Consider the following 25314-nt stretch of genomic DNA (forward strand, 5'->3'; position numbering starts at 1 on the left):
TTGTCATCTCTAGAACTCTGACTCAGTTCAGCTCCACTGCTGGGATTAATATCATGAGTTAGAATTTCCTTTGGGGATAGAAGGCAAATAGTTGTGTGATTTGATTGAGTTTGGAAATGGGGACATGTGATTATTAGCTGTCGAATCACCATAACCGCAGGACAATGAGCAATGGGTGATCTGAGCAAGCACTGACTTCAGTTCCACAAAGGCAAATTTACTTACACTGAATAGAGTCAAGGCTCATTGAAGAATTGTATTAGTTTTCTCTTGCTGCCTAATAAATGGCCACAAACTTAGTGTCTTAAAGTAACACCCACCTGGGGCGCCTGGGAAGCTCAGTCGATTAGTGTCTGACTTCAGCTTAGGTCACGATCTCGAGGCTTGTGAGTTCAGGCCCTGCGTCAGGCTCTGTGCTGACAGCTCAGAGCCTGGGACCTGCTTCAGATCTCCCTCTTTCTCTGCTCCCTCCCCACTCATGCTCTGACTCTCTCTCAAAAATAAATAAATATTTTAAAAAATTTTAAAAAGAACACAGATACAGTGATAAACATAATACAACCCAAATGTTTATAGAGCGAATAGAATGATGGTATCCCAGTTTTTTAAGCACAGGGTTATTAACCACCACGTGTCAGATTCTGAGTCATTCCCCCAGCAGTGAGCTCACACTCCTAAGATGATGACTTTTTGAAGTATCCACTGGATACTTTGGATGTCCATAGGAGCATCCATTGGGGATGGTCATCAGATAGATGATTATCTCAATAATGAGAGATGAGGAAATCAAAGAACTTAGAAAAAAAGATTATAGTAAATGCTTTAAACAAAGTTCACTTGCATTTCCTTAACCCAAGATTTCTCAAGAACAGTCAAATCCCATCAGTAAAAAAAAGCCAACTGTGGGTGCCTGGGTGGCTCAGTCGGTCAAGCATCTGACTTTGGCTCCGGTCATGATCTCATGGTTCATGAGTTCGAGCCCCGCATTGGGCTGTCTGCTGTCAGCACAGTGCCCAGATCTTCTGTACCCCTCTCTCTGCCCCAATTTACGTATTCTCTCTCTCAAAATATAAACCTTAAAAAAAGAAAAGGCCAAATGAATCTCATTTGCATTTGGGTAGTTAACATTTTTTTTTTTTTTTTATGTTTGTTTTTGAGAGAAAGACAGAGTGTGAGCAGGAGAGGGGCAGAGAGAGAGGGAGACACAGAATCCGAAGCAGGCTCTAGGCTCCCGGCTCCAAGCTGTCATCACAGAACCTGATGCAGGGCTCGAACTCATGAACTGCAAGATCGTAACCTGAGCCGAGGTCTGACACTTGACCCACTGAGCCACCCAGATGCCCTTAGGTAGTTAACTTCTTAACATAAAAGAAGAAGTCACCAAGACCTGAACTAGGCACAGTGTCTAGTACATGGAAGGCATTAATTTAAAACCTGTGAGGTTGGAGACCACTTCTATGCAAAGCTGCCTTGAGAGGGACCCTTGGACAAAGTCCTGAGAACTTTGGGCAAAAAAGAGAGAAGATCGTTAGTCTCATGATTTGGAGCAGAGTAAAGGTAAGGAGCACCTAGTAAGTGAAACCTAGAACATAATTATGAGTATGATTCTGATTCAGAGGGAATCTTTGACATTCCTAAACAGAGGAAGTAGACGGGTTAATGGTGTTGAAACAGCAGCCCAGAGATAGCAAGAAAGCAGAACATGAACTAGTGGACAGAGTGAGGCCAGGATGGGGGAGAAGTTACAGTGATAATGTGGACATTTCGTTCTTCGCTTATTGAAACAATGGTCTGGGTCCAAGGTCAGCACAGAATGTTCTCTGAAGCATCTCTCGAGTAGCAGTCGTGGACTGGTGTTAATATAACCATCATTTCTGGTCCAGTCTGTCCTGTGAACAGAGGCAAGTATTAGAGTGGGTGATTGTTGCAGTTAGGACAGTGAGTAAGGCTCTGTGAAGTTTCAGTGTGTGGTTGGAGACGCACACGTATTTAGCCAGCACAGACAGAACAGGAACTCTGGGTCTGGCCTCAGTAGATAATCGAATGGATGCTATTTATTGTGTCTCTCCTGTGTGCAAAACGCTGTGTTTTGCATCTCATTCAGTTTTCAAAGCAATCCTTTGGCAGTGGGACCTTCGGACCCATTGTACAGTTGAGGCAACTGAGGCTCCGAGAGAGGTTGCTGTTTGATTTGGGATGGTTGTCTCTGTATACTTTTCCCATAGCTTGTCCGTTAAATTCAAATCATCTGTGTATGTGTCTGTCACCCACCCCAGACTGTCAGGTCACGAGAAGAGGGCCTCTGTCTTATTTTGCACCCAGTACAGGCAATACACGCTATTGAACTGGATTGCCTGCCTGCAAAGCATGTGCTCTTGACGTCCAGCAGGTGTGCTAACTTCCCAAACTTAGTAGCCATAAGAACATTGGGAAAATGTGGCAGGGACACAGTTAGGTCCTGGAGGCAAGTACAGTGCTGAATTTTAGAAGGCCTTCTAGAGATGACCTATGTTGACTTCAGAAGAAGTCATTCTTAAAATTCTCCATTCATGCAAATTCTTTTTTTATGTTTATTTTTGAGAGTGAGAAAGAGTGTGAGCGAGGGGCACAGAAAGAGGGGTACAGATGATCTGAAGCGGACTCTGCTGAAAGAGAGCCCGATGCAGGGTCTCGAACCCACGAGCTGAGATCATGACTTGAACCAAAGTTGGATGCTTAACTGACTAAGCCACCCAGGCACCCCTCTTTTTTTTTAACTTTATTTATTTATTTTGAGGTGGGGGTGCGTGTGGTCAGGGGAGGGGCAGAGAGAGAGAGAGAGAGAGCAGGAGAGAGAGAATCCCAAGCAGGCTCCGAGCTCCCATAGCAGAGCCTGACACAGGACTCGAACTCACCAACTGTGAGGTCACGACCTGAGCCGAGATCAAGAGTCAGACTCTCAACCAACTGAGCCACCCAGGCACCGATTCATGCAACTTCTTGTTGATGGTGAGAAGCTGGACTCCATGAACAACACTATTGTTACAAAGACACTGGTCTAGAAATTCTTTCTCTAACTTCCTCTCCCCTCCACCTCCCAGAGCCCGCAGAATAACAAGGGAAACTGGGCAATTAGTTATCACATGTATCCTGTGTTCCTGGTGTTACTGCTTGGCACCAGGTAACAGAAAGCGATGGGGCACAGGCCCATGGAACTCACAGATTAGCCGACAGTAACGGAAGGCGTGACAACAGTGAGGAACGGGGGCTATGGGCATACATGCTCCAAATTAGTCTTTCAAGTTGGAGAAAGTACAAAGGACATTAAGAGGCCTAAAGGCAGCATGGTGAGGCAGGCTTCCCCTGGGAAAGGATTGTGTGTGAGGCCTGAAGCCAAGTGCTGAGCAAGAGCGTGGCAGAGAGTCAGGGTCGCACAACCAAGATGGAAGGGAGGAAGACGCGGAGGAGGAGACCGGTAAGAACCAAGGATGTGGGGCGGGTGGAGGCCTTGTAAACCATATTAACATCCGTAGCCTTCTCCCTAAGGGCAGCGAGAAGCCCTGAGCGTAGAGGAGCAGCAGGATAGCCATGCCTGCCTCTCTGGGCAGCGGAGTGGACCGTGAACTGAAGGAGGCAAGAGCAGTTGTAGGGAGACCAGTTAGGAGATGAACGCCCCGGTCTGGGAGGGTTAATGAGACCATCCCGGGAAGCACCACTGTCACATTCGTCACCAGGTTGATTCTCTGCCGAGTGGAAGCTACTTGGCGTCCGTCCCAAGTCTGGACGGCAGAGAGCAGAGAGAGGTGGACGGTGGTCTGGCCTTGACTCCCCTTGAGGCTTATCTGGTCAGACTGTCTCCTCCACTGCATTGCACTCATGTTGGCTTTCTTTCACCTTCATGAGTGCCTTGAGTTCTTTTCCTCTTTTTTCCCCCTTGCAACAGGACCTTAATAAATGAGTGTACTTTTACCCAGACCACCCTTTCTTCCTGCTCTGCTCACTCCCCCTCGTTAGCTGTCCTGCCTCCAGCTTTCTCGTCAAATGTCATTTCCTCAGAGCAGCCCGCCCTGTCCCCCAAGAATAGGTCAGGCCCCTGTCATGCTTGTTCAAAGACATCCTGTGTTTCTCCTTCCTAATGTGTATCTCTGTTTTCACATACAGTAAAACTCAGACTGGGAGTAACTTGTTCTGTGAGGGTTCTGCAAGACGAGCAAACATTTCTAATAAATTTGAACCTGATAAATGAGCGATATCTTGCAATATGAGTAGTAGATGATGCCGAATATCACGTGATCACAAGTGAGCCAATGGTTCTCTCTCTCTCTCACTGTGGCATTATGGGTGATCGTCTCTCATGCTCGGATGCTCCGTCGCAGGCCACAGTGTTTGGCAGAAATCAGTGATTTTTCAGAAGGCTGGAAGGTGCCCACAACTGGCATTAGTGTATTTTTTGTCACTTCAAAGCACCTATGGACAGACAGTCCTTTGCTTTTCCACACAAGAGTAAGCTTAGGAATGCTTTGCTTCATTCTAAGTCATTGGACAGGTTCCTTGTTAAAGTTTCATGAAGAGAAAAAGATTCAATTGAGCCAATAGATAGTAATGATTCCATTAGGGATAGTGAAAGTCTTCCTACATAATAACCCTCCTCTCTCTTGTCTCCCTCATAACAGCCACGAAGGTTTTCAAAGGTAATTACAGGTTAATTTGTTTATTTTTCTTTGTATTTTGTATTTTCTTTATTCTTTTGTATTATATCACAGTATTGTAATCGCTTTCATATGAATTTTTTTGGGTTGTGGAATGAATCATCTGAGTTCCCATTATTTCTTATGGGGAAATTCACTTTGATATACAAGTGCTTTGGATTAGAAGCATATTTCTGGAATGAATGATGCTTGCAAACCAGGGTTTTACTGTATTATGTTTATTTGTTGCTATATTTCAAAAAAATCTTTCAGTAGCAAATGAATGAGACGCTACTCAAGGTAGCTTGAGCACAAAACAAAAGAGGTAGCAGGAGGGATGCAATGGTTCACATAACAGAGAGGCTGGCACAGGGTCAGCATGAGCAGGACCAAGAGGGCAGGCACATTCTCACTGGTGTGAGAGTGGCAGAGGGGCAGGTCCCAGAGAGAGGAAAGGGGGAAGCCCAGGACCCGAGGACCTAGGGGGACAGTGGTAACTTGGGGAGAAAACCCCTGTGACTGAGGACATTAACTGAGGGGGCAATGTAACACCATGGTTAAGATCTTGAGTTCTGGAGGCAGATTGTCCAGATATCAATTCCACTTGCCTCTGATTGCCCATGTGATTTTGTTCAAGTTACCCCACCTCCCCATGCCTCGTTTTCCCATTTGTGTCACAGTCCTTGCAATGTTAGGAAAATCAAATAAAGCAACAAGCCTGAAGCTTTTCTACACAGCCCCTTACACAGAGAAACAATAAATGAATGCTCACGGCAGCCGCAGCAAATCATAGCACTAATCAGCAACAGAGGAAACGGAGGCACAAATGCCTGGTTCCGTACGCCTGGAACCTCTTCTCCCTCCTCTACATGCAGCTAGAACTTCCACACCTCCTTCAGGTCTCAGCTCACACATCCCTTCCTCGAGGTGGGGACTCCCCCTCTTCTGATAAGTAGGCAAATGACGACGTTTGGTCTGGGAACTAAGGGCAGAGGCTGAGTCTTCCTGCCGGCAGTTCAGCTTGGAGCCTCACATAGAAATAGACTCAGACTCAGAGGGAAGTTACATTACCGTCACTAAGGGACCCAGGCCGGTGGTGTCACCAAAAGAACACATCCTGAATACGGTTGTCTGTTCTAAAGTCCCACGAGGTGGAATTTTAACAGGCTAGGGCTCTTCTGAGCAGGAATGGTGTGGGATCCCAGCACCAGAACCTACTGAATAAGATACACTGGGATTGAGTTTGGGTAAGTGCTTACCTTTGCTTGTTGTCGTTTGAGAGGAAAGTGGAATGTGGACAAATGTTTTTTTGTTGTTGTTGTTTTTTCCCACTCACTAATCCAGAAGGCATATCTTTTTTTTTTTTTAAGTGTATTTATTTATTTTGAGAGAGAGAGAGGGAAAGAAAGCACGAGTGGAGGAGGGGCAGAGAGAGAGGGAGAGAGAGAATCCCAATGGTTCTGAGCTGTTGTTTTCAGCATCATGTCCTGCTTGCTCTCAGTAAAAACAGAAGTTGAATTTTACTTGGCACTCTTGAGGCTAGCTTTGTTCCCAGGGCTGGGAGAGGGGGTAGGAGTGCCCTAGACCCAGGGTGGGGTGGCCATAGGGGACCAACGTGGACTACTGGATTAGCAGCGCTCTGACTCCTCCCTCTAATCAAGTGTGGCTCCTGAGACTTTGGGTGGAGTCTCATGTGTTTGCAACTGACAAGAACCTGGCCTATCTGACATCAGTCTGGGCAGTGACAGAATTCAACACCAGGGTTTCTCACTGAAGGTGTGGCTTATCAGGCTGTCAACCAGGCTGGTAAATCCCCCAATATGCAATTCTTACAGCATCAGTGGTGTCATCTGTCAGTCATATAGCCACATCGTTGGGCCCGGGCTGAATTCACTCTTCGCTAATAGCTGTCTTGGATTTTTCTGTCCAATGAGTCCTACTGAGCAGATGCTAAGGTAATTGGGGGGAAACAGGGCTGGAAGGCACACCGGGGATGTCACATTCTCTTTCCAAAGTTGGAGGACAAGAGCCCATAAGACCAAGTTCTCAAACTTCATGGATGTAAGCATCATCTCTAGGATTTGTTAAAAATGGAGATGCTTGGGTTTCACGTCGAAACTAGTGAATCTGAATTTCTGAGGACGTGGTCCAGGAATCTTCCTTTTAAATAACTTTCCTAGGTGGTCTGTATTCTTAAGATCTGGGCACCCTATTCTAAGAAACAATAATGTAGAGGCCCTTCTGCTGCAGCAAGTAGAAATGCATTTCTCATCTTACGGCGATTGGATGAAATCTTCTACTGTTGGGCTCACTCATGATGGCCTGGAGGTGGCCACAAAGAGTTTGGGAGAGATGTGGTCAGCAGATTGTGCAATAATTGATAAAAATGAGCAGGGTGGGGTGGCGTAGCAGTCAGGTAAAGCACGCCAGAGGCCCCAGGCACCTCTGTTGCCATTGGTGAGCGAGCTGTCAGCACACAGGCCCTGGTGCAGTGCCCCAGCCGTACCTGTGTCAGTGTGTTAGGACGCTGTCTCGCACCGACCTGGATGCTGGAATCCCCAATAGCAAAGTGAAATACTCAAGGCTCTCCAGCAAAGACGATGGCGACATTGACCTTCATTTTAAGTAAAGCCCTCCTGGGGCACCCTGATGGCTCAGTTGGTTGAGCGTCTGACTCTTCATTTTGACTCAGGTCATGATCTCACAATTTGTGGATTCAAGCCCCGCATCAGGCTCTGTGCTGACTGCATGGAGCCTGCTTAGGATTCATCCTCTCTCCCTCTCTCTCTCTCTCTCCCCTGTCCTCTCTGCTCCTCTACGACTCATGCTGAGTCTCTCTCTCAAAATAAATAGACTTAAAAAATAAAAATAAATTTTAAAAAGAGAAACAAAAGGACTAACCATAAAAGAACATTATAAAAAAAAAAGTAAAAAAGAAAAATCCTCCTAAGATCCCATATAAGTCCATTGCTCTTGCAGAGAGAGAGGGAGACACAGAATCCGAAGCAGGCTCCAGGCTCTGAGCTGTCAGCACAGAGCCTGATGCAGGGCTCAAACCCACGAACCACGAGATCATGACCTGAGCCGAAGTCGGACACTTACCCAACTGAGCCACCCAGCACCCCAGAATTAAAAAAAATTTTAATGTTTTAAATTTTTTTTGGAGAGAGAGACACAGAGAGAGAGTGGGGGAGGGACAGAGAGAGGGAGAGAGACGGAATCTGAAGCAGGCTCCAGGCTCTGGGCTGTCAGCACAGAGACTGAAGTGGGGCTTGAACTCATGAACCACAAGATCATGACCTGAGCTGAAGTCGGATGCTTAACTGACAGCAACCCAGGCGCCCCAATTTTTTTTAAGAATTAAAAAAAAAATGTTTGTTTATTTATTTTGTGTGTGAGAGAGAGTGGGGTAGGGGCTAAGAGAGACGGAGAGAGAGAATCCCAATCAGGTTCCACACTGTCAGCACAGAGCCCAAAATGGGGCTCACTCCCACAAACTGTGAGATCATGACCTGAGCAGAAATCAAGAGTCAGATGCTTAACCTACTGAGCCACTCAGGTGCCCCCAGGACTTTTTTAAACCTCAGAGTAAAGTTTCTAATAGGTAAACACTGTCTGTTCACCATTCCTTGGACAGCTTTGCTGTGGCCCACCAGTAAGTTGGCCAGCATATAATTTGGGTCATTTTGTTCTTTGTAGATCAGGGTGTTCTGTATATCATGACTTTAAGGACTGAACTTATGGCCATTTCCTAAGGAAAAAAAAAAAAACACAGGGGTGCCTGGGTGGCTCAGTCGGTTAAGTGTCCGACTTCGGCTCAGGTCATGATCTCAAAGTTTGTGAGTTCAAGCCTCGCGTTGGGCTGTGTGCTGACAGCTCAGAGCCTGGAGCCTGCTTCAGATTCTGTGTCCTCTCTCCCTCTACCCCTCCCCTGCTCACACTCTGACTCTGTCTTTCAATAATAAATAAACGTCAAAAAAATTTTTAAAAATATGGATAAGTGGTTATTATTTAGAGATGATAAAAGCCCGTTGTTAGCACCTTGTATTACGATGTCACTGCTGAAGTTCGCAAGACTCAGCCCGGATCCCTTGGAGGACTAGTCTGCCTTAGTTTAATTCTGTTTCCTGGCTTGTAGAAAGTGGCATATTCAAATATTCAAAAGAAATTAAATGTCAGACTCTAAAAAGAGAGGGATAAGATGGATAAATGCTCAGGGTGGATAATTGCTGGACTCGTCAGACAGACTGGGGCTGAGGTCAATGAATTACTGGTGAGTTGCAGCTACTATCCTGGTTGATCAATGGCCACCCACACAGGCATGGGCAGCCAGTCAGGGACAGGGACAGAAGTCAGGACAGGAAGAAGGGCTGACACTGAAGGTCATGAACACATAGGGATGATGTCCAGCAGCCCTTGATATGCCGACAGGACTGTGCTTCTGAGAGGTGGCCTCATATCTGGGGTGACTCTGGCCACTTTATCTGTCCACACCTGGGAGACTCCTGTAAGCTATTAAAGATCCTCAGAAGAGGGGCACCTGGGTAGCTCAGTTGGTTAAGCATCCTACTTCGACTCAGGTCATGATCTCATGGTCTTTGTGAGTTTGAGCCCCTCATCAGGCCCTGTGCTAACAGCTCTGAGCCTGAAGCCTGCTTTGGATTTTGTGTCTCCCTCTCTCTCTGCCCCTTCCTCCCTCACACACTCTCTCTTTCTCTCTCAAAATAAATAAACATTTTAAAAAATTTAAAAAAGAAAAGATCCTCAGAACAGATTTCCTGCTCGGAGTTACCAATTACATCCTCAGCATTTTGAGAAATATCGGTTTCTGTGCCAGAATTGCTGTACGTTATCTGGGTGGGCTGGTTTGGGATGTACAGGGGGAGACTGTCAGTGGGTGGAAGCCAGTTCTTAAGAATCTTCAGAATCTTTCTCATCTCTTGCTCCTAGAGAGCTAAGGGTCAGGGCCCTGACAACTTCAGGAAATGGGATAACGAAGGAAAGAAACAGATACTTTTACAATGACCCAAGATTTCTGACTTGTGATAGGTGATGAGTAAAATGATGGCACCATACCAGCGAGGGAGACTGTGCCAAGAGAAAATGATCAGAATTTGGTGACCAAGTTGCTGCCTTCTCCTTTGCATTGTTCAGGGAAGTAAAGAGGGGCTAGACCAAAAAAATACACAGTGGGAGGATCTGGAAATCTCCCGGCTAAAAGAATTCTCTTCTGCATACTTGTATGATTTTGAGATGCATTTGAGCTCACAAGTTTCCTTTGTATAATGGGAGTACCCCAAGAATGTGTTCTTGCTCTAAGTAGATTACTTCCACCAGTCCCACCCCTCCTAAAATCTCCAAGAGAGCGGCTGACTGACAGAATGTGAATGCCGGGTGAGTTGCACAAACAGGCAATGGTGGCTTATGATGCATTTTGAGGGAGGAGTATGGAGAATTTGCAAATTCAGAAGGTTGCCTAGGGTGCCAGCCTGTGTCTGGGGGGCAAGTGGGGAAGAAGGAAGGGGCCATCTGCCTGTGTTCTGGCAGCTCCCTGCTTTCTCCATAGGGCTCCCTCCCTTCTCCCACTGCCTTTTGGCTGAGCCTACTCCCACTCATTCTTTAGGATCCAGTTTAACCACACCTCCTTCCCAGACTCGCCCAAGGAGACTTGGCAGCTCCATCCTTTGGGCCCTTGTGGTTGTTTATATACATATTTCACTCTGATCTGTTTATAGCTACATTTCTCCCACAGACCATGAATTCTTTGAAAGCAGGGATCATATATTCATTTAGCATCTCACATAGTACACAATAGGATTCAATAACTATTGACATGAGGGGTGCCTGGGTACCTCGATCGGTTAAGTGTCCGACTCTTGATTTCCATGCAGGTCATGATCTCACAGTTCTCTCTTCTCTCTGCCCCTCCCTCTCTTGTGCTCTCTCTCTCAAAAATAAGTAAACATTGTGGCGCCTGGGTGGCACAGTCGGTTAAGCGTCCGACTTCAGCCAGGTCACGATCTCGCGGTCCGTGAGTTCGAGCCCCGCGTCGGGCTCTGGGCTGATGGCTCGGAGCCTGGAGCCTGTTTCCGATTCTGTGTCTCCCTCTCTCTCTGCCCCTCCCCCGTTCATGCTCTGTCTCTCTCTGTCCCAAAAATAAATTAAAAAAACGCTGAAAAAAAAAACAAGTAAACATTAAAAATAAATAGACACTTTTATTCCAAAAAAAATCTAAACACATGGCGATTATAGTGATTATGCCTATTATCCACCATTTTAAAAAGATACAGAAAAACTCTTCTTTATCTATAGTATATTTTACTTAATTTAGTTTTCTCTTCACACTTATAAGTCCATTCCACATTCTCACCCCTCAGGATTATATCCTAATTTCATGTATTTCTTCTCTCCTCCTCCTCTTCTTCTCCTTCTTCTTCTCTTTTTTTTTTTTTTTTTTTTTTTTTTTAATTTTAGAGACAGAGAAAGCACAAGTGGGGGAGAGGGGCAGAGAGGGGGGCGTGGAGGGAGAGAATCTTAAGCAGGCTCCACACTCAGCATGGAGCCTGAAGCAGGGCTCGATCCCTGCACCCTGGGATCGTGACCTGAGCCAAAATCAAGAGTCACACACTCAAGCGACTGAACCACCTAGGAGCCCCCTAAGAATGTTTTTGCCAGTAATAATTAGATGGGTCAGAAGGTGTTTTGAACTTTTCAGTTCTTTGAACTCCTTCTAATTTATAACCTCATTTAGTGATCTTAAGTTCATACTTTATTGAAAGCAATTATTTGGAAATCATCTGACTTGCGAAAGAATTCATTACACAGCCAATTAGAAGTATACACTTTCACAATACAGCCCGGTATTTGAAAATGATAAAAAACTGACAGAGATTCCCTGAAGTTTCTACACCCTGGAATAGTGCACCTTTTAAGGGATCTCAGTAAATGAGAGTTATGCCCTTTCTTTTGCAATGTGGAAAATATGTGGCTATTCTGACGCAGTTCAGAAAAGAAACAGAGAGACCCCTTGACCGCATTCCCTCACCAGTAAGTCAGCTTCAGGACACAATACAGATGCAAGTTGAAGATTCTTGAAATATGTGGGCTTAAAACGATCTAAGTGGGTACCTAGCCCTCGAAAATTCCCTGGGGGATACACATCTTAGTTTGCAGGCCACTGATAAACATTTTTACATAGTCTTATTGAAATTGGTGTGAGAGACAAGTCTGCTCACGCTAGGCCTTTGTTGGGACTCTGTACCATCTACACCCCCCAGGGGGTCTAGAACTGTAATCTGTATGGTAAGAACAAAACAGCTAGTCCTCTTGGTTGGTTGATTATTGTAGATGGCTGCTCTGATCCTTTATGTTCTCTTCTTCCATATTTTCTTCACAGTGGTGGCAACCTTAATGTCAGTTTTGGGGTATAGATGTGGAGCCTGTATACTGACTAAGGGAAATATGCCCCACTTAAAAATAATGAGTAAGACTGGAAAAACATGAGAAATCTTTAGAGTATGGTAAAGGAAAAAAGCAAAATATGTAGTTGTATGAAAATTATGATTTCAATTATACAAACCCACATAAACTTCTGGACAACGCTGTAAGTAAACAAGCAAAAATGAAGTTGTGATGTGTGTGGGGGTGGGGTGTGTGCGTGAAATGACTGTCTTTTAAAATAATGATTACAGGGGCACCCAGGTGGCTCAGTCAGTTAAGCATCCGACTTCAGCTCAGGTCATGATCTCATGGTCCATGGGTTCGAACCCCACGTGGGTTTGGCTCTGTGCTGGCAGCTCCGAGCCTGGAGCCTGCTTCCGATTCTGTGTCTCCCTCTCTCTGCTCATCCCCTGCTTGCACTCTTGTCTGTCTCTCAAAAATAAACATTAAAAAAAATAAAAATAAAATACTGATTACATTTGTGAGGCTGGGGTCAGAGAATCTGTCTAATCTGTCTAATTCACTTTCTCCCAGTGGTACCTGAGGAATTGGGTGCGAGTTTAAGTTCCCAAAAACAAAGTGTTCAAGAGACGGATGGTCAGTTTTTCAAACACGAGTTCCACATCGCGATTCACTATGGGTGCTAGTCCCCAAACACACTTCCACTCTTCCTCAACCTAGTTTAATACATCCCAGGTCTTAACGTCACATATTTGACAAGTTTACTTCCTGGTGTATGATATATGAACTCTTCATACCAACTTTTTAGCTTCCCTTCATTTCCTGGTTTTAGTGTTCCAAGAGTTGAAGAGCTCGACCTCGTTGACTTAACACTGCTCTGAAATCTTACCCCCTTCGTAACTTTTTATTTTTTAGAGCCCATATTTTAAAAAAAGAATAACTTATGATTGGCAGGTCCCCAAACCAATCTTTTTCTCAAATTTGCGTTTCCTGCGTTATTTTGTTTTGTTTTTCCGAGATCTAACCACGAGCTCGGTGTATTTCCACCAAGAGTATTTATGAGTGTAAGAGGGTAGTAGTAGTCACCACCCTTCTGGAAATTCTGTCCGTGGGACCCAAAGACCCCTCGCGCATCCACCCCCGGCAACCGGGCGAGCGGAGGACCCCGCGACCTCGCCGCACCACCCCCACCGACCGGGACACCTTGGCCTCGCCTCCTCGTGGCGCCCCGCCCACTTCGGCGTGCCTCACGCTGGTGCGTCCTCCGCCGGGTCGCGGCCCCGCCCCCTCCGCGCCGCCCCGCTCCGCCCCGCCCCGCCCCTACGCGGCTGCTCGCGGCGGCCGCCGCCCTCCCCCGGCCCAATGGCGCGGCTGCCGCGTCAGTGATGTGAAACCTGGCTCAGGCTCGTCCGGCCCCCGTCCCGCAGCCCATTACACCATCCGCCGCGGCATCCGCTGCAGCTGCTGTAGCCCGCGCAGCCAGGAGGGCGGGAGGCGGCTCGGCGTGGCGGGGCGGGGCGAACGGCGCGGCCGGATTCATTCCTGTGGGGCGCGGGGCATGGAGGAGCTGTGCGGCTGCAGGCGGAGCAGGCCGGCCCGGGCGGCGGCGCGGACAACGGTTTCAATTTAAGGGGGGCGGCCCGAGCCCGAGCGGCCAGCGGCGGTGGGGAGGACCAGCCCCCGGGCAGGTAGTGGTGGCGGCGGGGGCCTGCCGGAGCCCGGGCTGCGGCCTGAGGCGCCCGCGGGGAGGCCTGGGCGGGAAGGGGAAGGAGGGCGCCCCCGGCAGCGGGCGGCGGGCCGGAGGCCCCCAGCTTCGGCGGCCCGGCGGGCGAGGGTCGTGGTCGCTCGGGGAAGGGGCGGCCGGGGTCCGGAGAAGGTGGCGGTGAAGGTTACGGAGGGGCGCGGGGTCTGGGGGAACCTGCGATCCCTTGCGGGGTGGGGGGGGGGGAATCAAAATGGGGCGGGCGAAGTTAGAGAGAAGGCGGCCGGATTTCCTGAGAGCTTCGAGTAGTTTTAAAGGAAAGCGAACCTTGTCGGGCGAGGGCTTTGGCGTTGGCTGGCCGCGGTTTGTCGTGGCCGACCTTTTTGTTCCTTCTCGAAACCCATTCTGGCCATAGCGAGGCCTTCAGTCTCGCGCCCTTGGCTCGCTCCCCTCTGCAGATGTGAGGAAGAGAAACATTTCTGAACCCGCGTCCCTCGCCGCTTTCGGGTGCACTCTCCCTGGGCGTGTGCAAAGCAAAAACTAGAACAATGCTGGGCTGCTCTGGAGGCGAGAAAACCCGGTCGCCTGTAGTGTTTCAGCTTACCGTATATAGAAAAGAAACTGCCTCCCACCAAACCAAAACATTTGGGTCTGTGTGTAACCTTTTTGTAGTCTTTCCCACCGTGTTTTGGTGGCTTGAGTTGTCCCTTAAGTATTGGGACTATCCGGCCCCCTCCCTCCCCCTAGGAGTAGAAATTGAGAAAACCTAAACAGTGTTTTTGCCTTTACCTATGGAAAACTCACAAATCCTCCCCCCCCGCTTTTTTTCTTCCTTTTCCTAGTTTGGTGCTCTGGTTTTCAGATGTTGGAAGGCAGTAAGACAGAACACACTCTGCGTGGTTTTATATCCGTTTGGAGTGCCGTGATTAACATTGAACTTTGGTTCCTGTAACTCTTGCCTGTGTCCGTAGAGTTAGGCTGGGGCTTTGCTTTGAAGGATAAAAAAAAAAGCGCAGCCAGCTCAACCGGACATAAATGGATCTAAAGACCGCAGTGTTTAACGCAGCTCGGGATGGCAAACTCCGGCTTCTCACCAAGTTGTTGGCAAGCAAATCCAAAGAGGAGGTTTCCTCCTTGATCTCCGAAAAAACGAATGGGGCCACGCCACTCCTGATGGCCGCCAGGTACGGGCACCTTGACATGGTGGAATTCCTCCTAGAGCAGTGCAGTGCCTGCATAGAGGTCGGGGGCTCCGTCAATTTTGATGGCGAAACCATCGAGGGGGCCCCGCCGTTGTGGGCCGCCTCTGCCGCGGGACATCTGAAGGTGGTTCAGTCTTTGTTAAATCATGGAGCGTCCGTCAACAACACCACTTTGACCAATTCAACCCCTCTCCGAGCCGCCTGTTTCGATGGCCATTTGGAAATAGTAAAGTACCTTGTGGAACACAAAGCCGATTTGGAAGTATCAAACCGCCACGGGCATACGTGCCTGATGATTTCCTGTTACAAAGGACACAAAGAGATTGCGCAGTATTTACTCGAAAAGGGGGCAGACGTTAATAGAAAAAGTGTCAAAGGTGAGTGCAGCCTCTTCGTTTCTGTGTTTTAAGTGTTTACCATCGTTTTCAGGAAGCTGGATGCATCACTGTAAACAGTGGGCGTTGAGTCAGCCCACATTGACAGACCTGTTCCGGCTAGGTGTCCCTTCCAGCATAACCTTGTTGGTTGTTTCTCTGATGTTTGAGAATACGCTGAATGAGTGTGATAACAAGCCCTCAGTCGCTGTGTTAAGTAGCATTTTCCGTCTCTTATTTGGAGTACTCTCCAATTCCCGGGCTCCCCAGACTTACAGGGGATGTTAGTGACAGTTGACCTGAGCCTTTAGGCTTGTGTTCAGTCTACTTGAGAATATACTTCAAGGTAACATATTTTTTTTTAGCCTAGATTGTTTTGTTTTTTGTTTTCTGTTTTTGTTTTTTAAAGAACGCAGGTGTAGTAGAAACTACTATATTTAGTGACTCATTGTCTTGTGTCTTGGGTAGGCATTTCATTTGTTATTTTGTCAGGGAAGGCCAGGCCACACTGACCTGGAAGGATTAATGTCAGTGGAAAAAGAAAATCTGTCCCCTTCTTCTCTTAATTTATTGTGTGGCCAATAGAAAACCCTTTCACGTTGAGCATGTATTAAATATAGCGAGAGAGAAAACAGATTTTAAAATATGCTACAAAACTGAGCACAGAACAAGGCGTGGATTTGTTGGCTAGCAACAGTGTCAACACCTTTGTGGAAAAGAAGGGCTCAGGTTCACAACTGTGTGTAATCTTCAGGGATGTAATAAACCTAAAGCAGCAAATGATAGTTGCGAAGCTTTTTTTTTTTTCCCTAAACTCTCCAAGACAGCTGTTTTGATAGCATATTTTGATGCTTGGAACCTTTTTTTTTCCCCTTCAGCATGTTTGTTTATACAATAGCAAAGTGATTCACAGCCCAATTTTAAAAAAAACCTATTAAAACTTAAAAGGAGACTACACACATGGAATGAAAAATTCAAACAATTCAAATTGATTTCCAGTGTTTACAATGAGACAGAAGTCTGATTTCTAGACCTCCAGCCCCCTGCAGCCTCTGTTTGTAAGCACTCTCCCTGTTTTTGTGTGTTCTAGAGATAATCTGTGCGATGACAGTATACTTGTCTATGTCTCTTCCTCCCTCTTTCCCTTCTGTTAGTTGATGCATATTACTTTGTTGTGGTTGTTGTTTTTAAACCTTAAATTATCTTGGACGTCATTCAGCTCCAACACACAGAACTGCCTCATTCTGTTTCATGGCTACACAGTATTTCATTGTATCAGTATACATAATTTATCTAGGCCCTGTTGATGGACAGTTAGGTCACATCCAATATAAGCAGAGCTTCTGTGAATATTCTTAAACAAAAGTGTGGCTTTGCACACTGTGTGAGAATAGCTGTATTATAAATACTTATAAATGGAATTGCTGAATCAAAGGGTGCATTTATCATTGTGGGAGCCTCTGATTGCCTTTTGGAGAGCCTACACCACACAATTAAGGGACACTACATAGTTATTGGACATAATTCACTGAAATTAGTATGATCTTTTTAAAAAAGGCAGGCTCACTGATTTTCTGTAAATTTTTTTTGTCAGAGAAAATATAAAAATCTCACAAAATTCCACTTATAGACAATCCTTTCGAAAAATATTTCTGAATTTATCATAGAGATACATGTATGTAATTTTATTATATATGCTCTTGTTCTGTAACCCTTTTTTTAGCTTAATAAATAATATCTGTAATGTCACTAATTACAGCTTTTAAATTTCAGTAGCTGCATACTCTCCTAATGGAGGGTTATCTTGCTTCTGTCTTTTCAGTAGGATAAAAAATGTTCCTGTAGACATTCTTTCTTACACATTTTTTCATTTGTTCTTGCTTGTCTTTGAGGTGGGTTGTTGGCTCAAATGACAGCATGACATTTTTGTTTGTTTTCAACACTCATTCTTTTAAAGAAAGGCTGTTTTAAGAGGACAGTTACTGCTTACGTGACCAGGTTACCATGGGAAATGCTTTGAAATCGTAAGTAGCTGAGAGAGGGTTAAAAGGTATGGCTGCTTGGGGCGCCTGGGTGGCTCAGTTGGTTGGGCCATCCGACTTCTGTTCAGGTCATGGTCTCACTGTGAGTTCGAGCCCCACAGCTCAGAGCCTGGAGCCTACTTCTGATTTTGTGTCTCCCTCTCTCTGCCCAGCCTCCCCCCCCATAAATAAAATAAATAAACATCAAAAACAAAAAACAAAAGGTATGGCTGCTTGTTTAGGCTTGTTGGATTTGTTGTTTCTTTCGTTTGGGTTTTTTATTCATTAGCCTAATAATACACAGTTTGTTAAACTTACATATTTAAGTAAAATTGTTTTAAACCCTTAGGTCATTGGAGAGATGAGTCCTGGTACTGTTTCTCTTATGGTTTTCAGAGGTTCTTTGTCTACTTCTGGAGACAGAATGTGTGAGACACCTGTGCCCTAAGCAGATCACATTTGTGTGAGCATTTTCCTCTAGTAAACTGTGAGTGGTATCTCCCTCGATTACCTTTGCTCTTTCGGAAGAAGGTTCCTTTTGTCACCATCATCACATAGCTTTGCATGTGAGGACATGTATGCTGCCTCTTTTGGTCAAATGATCTAATTCTAGAGTTGTTTTTTCCTGCTGTATCAGTATCTACCACTTGTGGCTTTTACAAAAAAATTACACTTAACATGAGAAAATAATTTTGTACCAAAAATTATTTTCAGATAGCCTCCTTTATACATATATATGTATGTATGTGTATATACACGTACGTATATACATATATGTGTACATATACATATATACGTATATGTACACATATATGTATATATATATACACACACATATACATACAAATACAGTATTTTAAAAATATATATAACATGTATCACTTTGTGTGCATTGCTTTTACCTGTCATGGTGTCTTTTAATTTCAACAGTGATTTTTTTTTAAGTTTACTTATTTATTTTGAGAGAGAGAGAGAGCGTGAAATGGCATAAGTGGGGGAGGGTCAGAGAGAGAGAGGGAGAGAGAGAATCTCAAGCAGACTCTGCACTGTCACATGGAGCCCAATGTGCGGCTTGAACTCATGAAACTGAGCCGAAACCAAGTCAGATGCTTAATCTGCTGAGCCACCCATGCACCCCTTGACAGCGATTCTTAATGAAAATTGGGGGCTGATTAAAGTATATATGTACCCTCCCCCACTCTGATCCTGAAGCTTCCATTCCTTGATAATCACTCTCTTACTGACTCTAGATTGTTTTATGGGTTAATGCATAATAAAAAAGCAGGAACCAGTTGAATCTAAGGGGAACATTGGAGAAGGATCTATGCGATAGAACATCAAGAAAGGATTCTGCCCCCCTCCCCCCATTTTTCCTCCTGTCCAAAAAGTGGAAAAGACTGGTGAGACTAGGGATAAAATAGAATAATTTCTTAGGAAATTGTGTGTGTTCACTGTTGGAAATGGTTCTGAAGAAAGAAGACACTGCCAGATTATGCTTGGTCTGCCTAAATACAAAAAGCACATGACCTCTACGTTCCATTGTATTCCATTGTTTTTTTGCAGTCACACTGTCTTCTATTCGATACATGGTAATATTCTATTCGCAATCAACTCGTTACCTCTAGAGACAGTGGGTTCTTTCTTTTCCCCTGGCATTCAGAAAGGAGAAAAACTTTGAAATATTTAGAAATACTCCTCCATTTTAACATAGCATTTGATGTTTGAAACAGGAGAGCGGGTTGCCATGTAGAGCTGTAGACCACAAATCAGAAGTGATTGAACAAGCCCGTGTCAGAGTGATCACATTTCAGCCCTTCACGGTTATGGTCATCTTTGGCTTGCTTTGTTTTTCCTTTTTTTTTTTTATGTTCTCGTTGTTCAGTTCAGAATAGGGTCTGTGGCACAGTTAGGTGCGCCCTTCAGTTCTGCTTTTACACCCTGATTTGATTGGGGAATTGAGCAGCTGAAAGTGATTGGAATGCCTCAGAGCAGAAGAGCTTCTCTGAGTCGGGACTGGGGACACTGGTCCTAGCAGGATTCTCATGCTATCCTCATGCATGGCTTAATCTTTTTAAATACCCAAGGTAAGTAGGTTAATTGGTAATAAGGTAATCACTGAGTTTTCTGTAGGCAAGGCATTGTGCTGGACATTGTGGGAGGCTCTGAGAAGACACAGGACGTCACATTTGCCAACTGCTAACGGGTTAGTATAAGTCCACGCTGGTGGATTTTAGAAGAATGGGATCTTCATGGAGACGCCGAACTGGGCCTTGAAAGGATTGTTGGGGTTCATATCTCTAGAATGCATTTGGTACAGTCTTATGGCGTGAGGAAGGGCACATTGAGAGATCTGCTTGGAGGGTCCAAGAATTGGAAAAGGCATATTTGGACCAAAGGGCGCTCAGGGCTAGATTGAAGTCTAGATAAAGGAGTTTGATTTTATTCTTTATGTAGAGGTAAGGCAGTGAAAGTTTGCGGCTGGTGTTTGTATCCATGTGTTAGAAAGAGAGCCTGGCCTGTAGTGGGTATTTGGTAAATGAGTTTGTTGAATGACTGCTGGATGTAAGAGAAAAAGGATTATACGCTCCTTGTTGGCAGGGACTGTTGTGTTTTTCTTTCACTATGGAAATAAATACACGCATGGAGACATGAAATAAGAAATGAAGACCGTAATTGTGAAAAAAGAGCAGTACAGGTGGGACTCCAGGGGATTTCTTTCTCCTCTCCTTTGTTTTCTGCAGTAGTTTAAAGCAAACCCTAGGCATATTATATTAGCTCTGTCCCATAGGATAGGCATTTTGGGGTCTAGGTGTATTTCAGTCAAGAAAATCTGAAAAAAGAAATCTTACTGTTTTTTTTCTTGTTTTTTTTTTTTCACCCACTGTAGCTGCAAAATTATTTTAGATCAGAAAATCTGCCCCGTAAATTAAGAGCTGTTGATACTAAGGTAAAGGACCAAGAGGATACCCCTTGTCACCTAGGTAGTTTATTTCCCTGTACTTCAGGACTCTCTGAGACTGTTGGGAAGTAGTTGTATTTTCTTTCTTGACTTTGAATATTCTTCTCAGCTATTGGTTCACCTCAACGCACCTACTTCCAGAGAAGAGGTGAAGAGAGGGACATCAAATTTCATTCTGTTTTGTGGCGTTTCTGTGTTCATTCTGATTTCATAATAATGAAAAACAGCAACTTACTAGTTGAATTCATTCACATTCGAATCCCAGAGCATCAAGTTGCTCCCTTGAGTGGTTCCACATTCATTCTTGCCCTCTTGTGTCCCTGAGCGTATGTCTCTGTATCCCCAGGGAGACTTGATATCCTCCTTGGAGAAGCGAAGCTGCAGAAAATGTGTAGATGGAGCCCAGTGGGGAGATAGCCATCGTGTTCCTCTGTGCCTGGAGATTGGATTTTGAACTGTGAATCCTCACAAGTGAACCGAAGTTGGAGAAAATAAGTAGATCCTGAACACTACTGCCCTTTTAGGGCTATTGGCAGTGAGTTGAGCTTAAGGCTGAGGTTAAGTTTTACTTCTTGACCTTTGGGTACAAGTGGGACTGTCACCAAGTCTGTCTTTATCAGATTTTCCTAGATTAAAAAGTGTTTAAAACAAAATTCAGGAAGCCTCTGGCATTCTAGAGACATATGCTCCTGAGACATTAGGAAGGTATGTGATGGAAGATAGAGGTGGGGACCGGCCCAGGTAAAGAAGCCATGTGGGTGCGAATCTGAGGAAGACATGTCTCTTCCTTTTGTCCCCCACCGTTAGGAAGAATGGCCAGGAAAGGGAGTTTGAATGAGTCTCAATTGTAATGTTGATGTTTTCATCAACTGACATTGTGTAATTTTCATCACATTACACTACTGTTGATTGCTTTTAGTCTGGATTCCTAAGCTCAGGTCGCCTTAGCCTTGAAATTGCACCTGATGTCAAGACCCGTCTCCTAGGCACTTCTGATTCGCTTTCAGTCATAAGAATTCATCTTACTTCTGGATGCATATGTTTTTAGCATTGAACTTGTTGGAAGCTCAAGGACCTGTGTCGTTAAATTTCCATATGCTTCGAACTCAGCGCCTTATACACAGGATTAAAGAAGGGAGGGCACATGGTAACCTTGGCACAGTTTGTCCTTGATTCTGTTTTGATTTCTTTTTTTTTTTTTCTTCAAACTCCTGTTCTCAGGTATCTCTGGTGTTAGCATAAACATGGGGAAGGGAAACATCCTGAGCAGAGGAATTTTCTAGTGCCTCTCTCTACCCCTTCTAGTGTTTCTCTCTACCTCTTCCCTTAACACATACCATTTAGTTATTCCAGGAATAAAATACTTGGAATCAGCCTTGTTCTGCAGCTGAATCGCAGGCCCCCTCCCCTCCTTTGCAAGTGAGCCTCTCACGGTCCCAGCCACAGAACTGAAGAAGAGTGGATGGCAGGCACAGTAGGCAAAGAGCAGCGGTGAGAATTGTTCTTGTGCATTTCCAGTAAGTCTGTTACAGTTAGAGACCCTTTAATTGCTGTTTCTAAAAGTCAGAAGTTTTTACCAAAAACGCAAGTACTTTGATCTTAAGACAGCTTTGAGACGTACTGTTCGCCCATTTAAGTGTGTGAATCAGTGTGTATTCGCAGAGTTGTGTGGTCATCACCACAACTACCTTTTCATCCCCCACCCGCCAAAACCCATATCCAGTCATACTCACTGCATCCCCTCTCCTCTCCCACCCCAAGTGCAGAAACCTTAGGCAGTCACTAATCTTTCTGTCCTCTAGGGACATAGGCCTGCTACGGACATTTCATATAAATGGAATCCTAATATGTGGTCTTTTATGATTTGCTTCTTTCCCTTAGCATATTGTTTTCAAGGCTTGTCCATTTTGTAGCATGTTCTTTTTATTGCTGGATAATCCCTTGTGTAGATAGACCACATTTCTCCATTTATCAGTTAATGGGCATTTGAATTGGTTCTACTTTTTAGCTATTAGGATAAGAATGCTGATAAGAATATTCATGTACAAGTTTTTGTGTGGATGTTTGCTTTCATTTCTCTTAGGCATATATGGAGGAGTGGAATTGCTGGGTCACATGGCAACTCTGTTAACCTTTTAAGGAACAGCTAAACTATTGTCCAAGTGGCTGTACTGTTTTACATTCCTGCCAACAGCCTAGGAGAGTTCCAGTTGTCCACACCCTCTCCAACGTTTGTTACTACTATTTTTTCTTTTGGAGGGGGGAATAGCCATCTCAGTGGGTGTGAAGTGGTATCTCATTGTGGTTTTGATTTTGATTTCACGTGATGATGTTCACCATTGTGTGCTTTTCATGTGCTTTATTGGCCATTTGTTTATCTTCTTTGGACAGGTGTCTTTTTGTTTGCACGTTTTAAAATTGGGTTATCTTTTTATTACTGAGTTGTAAGAGTAATTTATGTATTATGAACGCAAGTCTTTTATCAGATATTTGATTTGCAAATATTTTCTCCTATTCTGTAGGTTGTTTTTTCACTTTGTTCTTTTTCTTTTTTTTTTTAAACTTTTTTAACGTTTCTTTATTTTTTTGAGACAGAGACAGAGCATGAATGGGGGAGGGTCAAAGAGAGAGGGAGACACAGAATCCGAAACAGGCTCCAGGCTCTGAGCTGTCGGCACAGAGCCTGACGCGGGGCTCGAACTCACAGACCGTGAGATCATGACCTGAGCCGAAGTCGATGCTTAACTGACTAAGCCACCCAGGCGCCCCATCACTTTGTTATTTTTCTAAGTAAATTTAATTTTTTAAAGAAAATGAGAGAAGTTAAGAGTAACGGAAAGGGGGTCAGGTATACCATTAAAATAAGAGGAACAAGTGAAATGAGTACTTATAACAAACTTAATTTTTTTTTTTTTTTTGTAAAAACTGAAGTGATTATAAAATGTCTCTCCCTCCCATTCCTTTTTCCTTCCTTCCTTTCTTTTTATTGAAGTATAGTTGACAGAACATTGTATTTGTTTCAGGTGTACAACATAGTGATTTGAGTAATAACGTACGCAGTGTTCATCATAGTGAGTGTGGTTACCATCTTGTCACCACGCCATGTTACTACAGTATTATCGGCTGTATTCCCTGTGCTGTACTCTGTATCCCCATGACTTACTTATTTTATAACTGGAAGTTTGTACCTATTAATCCCCCTTAGCTATCTTGCCCATCCCCCCTTGCACCCTCCCTCTGGAAACCACCTATATTTATGAGTTGCTGTTTTGGTTTGTTCATTTTGTTTTTTAGATTCCACGTACAAGTGAAATCATATGATCTGTGTCTTTTGCTGTCTCACTTACTTCACTTACCATCCCTTTTGTCCCATCCATGTTGTCACAGATGGCAAGATTTCATTCTTTTTTGTAGTTGAATATTACTCCATTGTGTGTGTGTGTGTGTGTGTGTGTGTGTGTATACACACACAGATGCACACGCACCATGTCGTCTTTATCTGTTTATCTGTCGATGGACGCTCAGGTTGTTTCCATATCTTGGCTGTTGTAAACAGTGCTTCCATAAACATAGGGGTTTATGTATCTTTTCGAATTAGTGTTTTTGTTTCCACAGTGGCTGTACTAGTTTACGTTGGTGTTTTCACTCTTCTGATAGGTATTATTCACAGCAATTTGGATTTTATTTTACAAACTGATTTCTTAAATATTCACCTTGTAGATCACTTAGATTTGACTTAAACTAGAAAATTGTTAAGAATACACTGCAGGGTTTACTGATATCCTTTATTACAAAGGAAAGTTTCTGAGGGTCAAACGGTGTAATCTAGTCATAGAACACACCCTTTTCCTGCTGTGGCATAGAATTTTCTCATTCACGCATAAGGTGGAGTGGAGATATTCGTTTTTCTGTGTGGTGTGAAATAGGGCTGTGACCTAACCCTCCTTTTCAACTTCTCTTCATGTGTCTTTTTTTTTTAATGTTTATTTATTTTTGAGAGACAGAGACCAAGTGCGAGTGGGGGAGGGGCAGAGAGAGAGGGAGACAGAACGTGAAGCAGGCTTCAGGCTCCGAACTGTCAGCACAGAGCCCGATGCAGAGGTTGAACTTGTGAACTGTGAAATCATCACTTGAGCTGAAGTCGGATGCTGAACCGACTAAGCCACCCAGGAACCCCCTTTTTTATTTTTTAATGTTTATTTATTTTGAGAGAGAGCACAGTGTGGGAGGTGTAGAGAGAGAAGGAAAGAGAGACTCTCAAGCAGGCTCTGTGCTGCCAGTGCAGAACCCATCACGGGGCTTGAACCTATCAACCATGAGATCATGACCTGATCTGAAATCAAGAGTTGGATGCTTAACCATCTGAGCCACGAAGGTGCCCCTTCTCTTTGTATTTCTTGATATCATTATTAGATGTGTTAGTTTAATGGCAGACACCTATATGACAAACAGGAAAATAAGATTTCTCTTCTGTTTTGAAAATAAGATTCCTCCTCTGTTTCCCTGGCGCTCATAGTAGCAAAGACCAGCAGCGTAGGCATCACTTAGATCCACCCTGGATCACCTGAATCAGAATCTGCATTTTACTGCGATCCAGTGGTGATTGTGCACATTAAAGCTTGAGAAGCACAACTTTGACTAAAACACATACACACAAAACTTGAACTGTGTGAGAACTTTACAAAACAGCAAAATCTCTTCAATTGATATTGTTAGAAAAAGCAGTTTATAGTAGACATTTTGTATTTGTAAAACATTGTATAGCCCTTATGAGAACATTTTTGTTTCAATAAAAATAGAAATTGGGAGTGGTTTAGGAACTGACTTAATTCTGATCCTGGAGAGCCTAAGTAATCTTATTCAAATGGAGATAGTTATAAATTCTGTGTTGAAGTTCTTGTATGATTTAAGTCGTTAGTTGATTGGTAACAATCTCATGCAGACAATCATTTATTGTTTAGTCAAGCCCAAAACATCTGGTGTGGAGC

The 25314-nt window shown here is 44.4% G+C and overlaps 1 protein-coding gene across 1 annotated transcript in view; it reads left to right on the forward strand.

The window, feature by feature from the left end:
• Positions 1-13425: 13425 nt before the first annotated feature.
• Positions 13426-25314, forward strand: part of FEM1C (fem-1 homolog C) — a 28004-nt gene continuing 16115 nt past the window's right edge. Inside the window, exons 1-2 of the mRNA XM_086705929.1 lie at positions 13426-13756; positions 14613-15349. Of these exons, the coding sequence (XP_086562055.1) occupies positions 14806-15349 (544 nt within the window). The 5' untranslated portion in view covers positions 13426-13756; positions 14613-14805. The remainder of the gene's footprint in view (positions 13757-14612; positions 15350-25314) is intronic.

The sequence above is a fragment of the Puma concolor genome, chromosome A1 (genome assembly GCF_028749965.1).
Source record: "Puma concolor isolate L17-30 chromosome A1, mPumCon1.1.hap2, whole genome shotgun sequence".
NCBI lineage: Eukaryota > Metazoa > Chordata > Mammalia > Carnivora > Felidae > Puma > Puma concolor.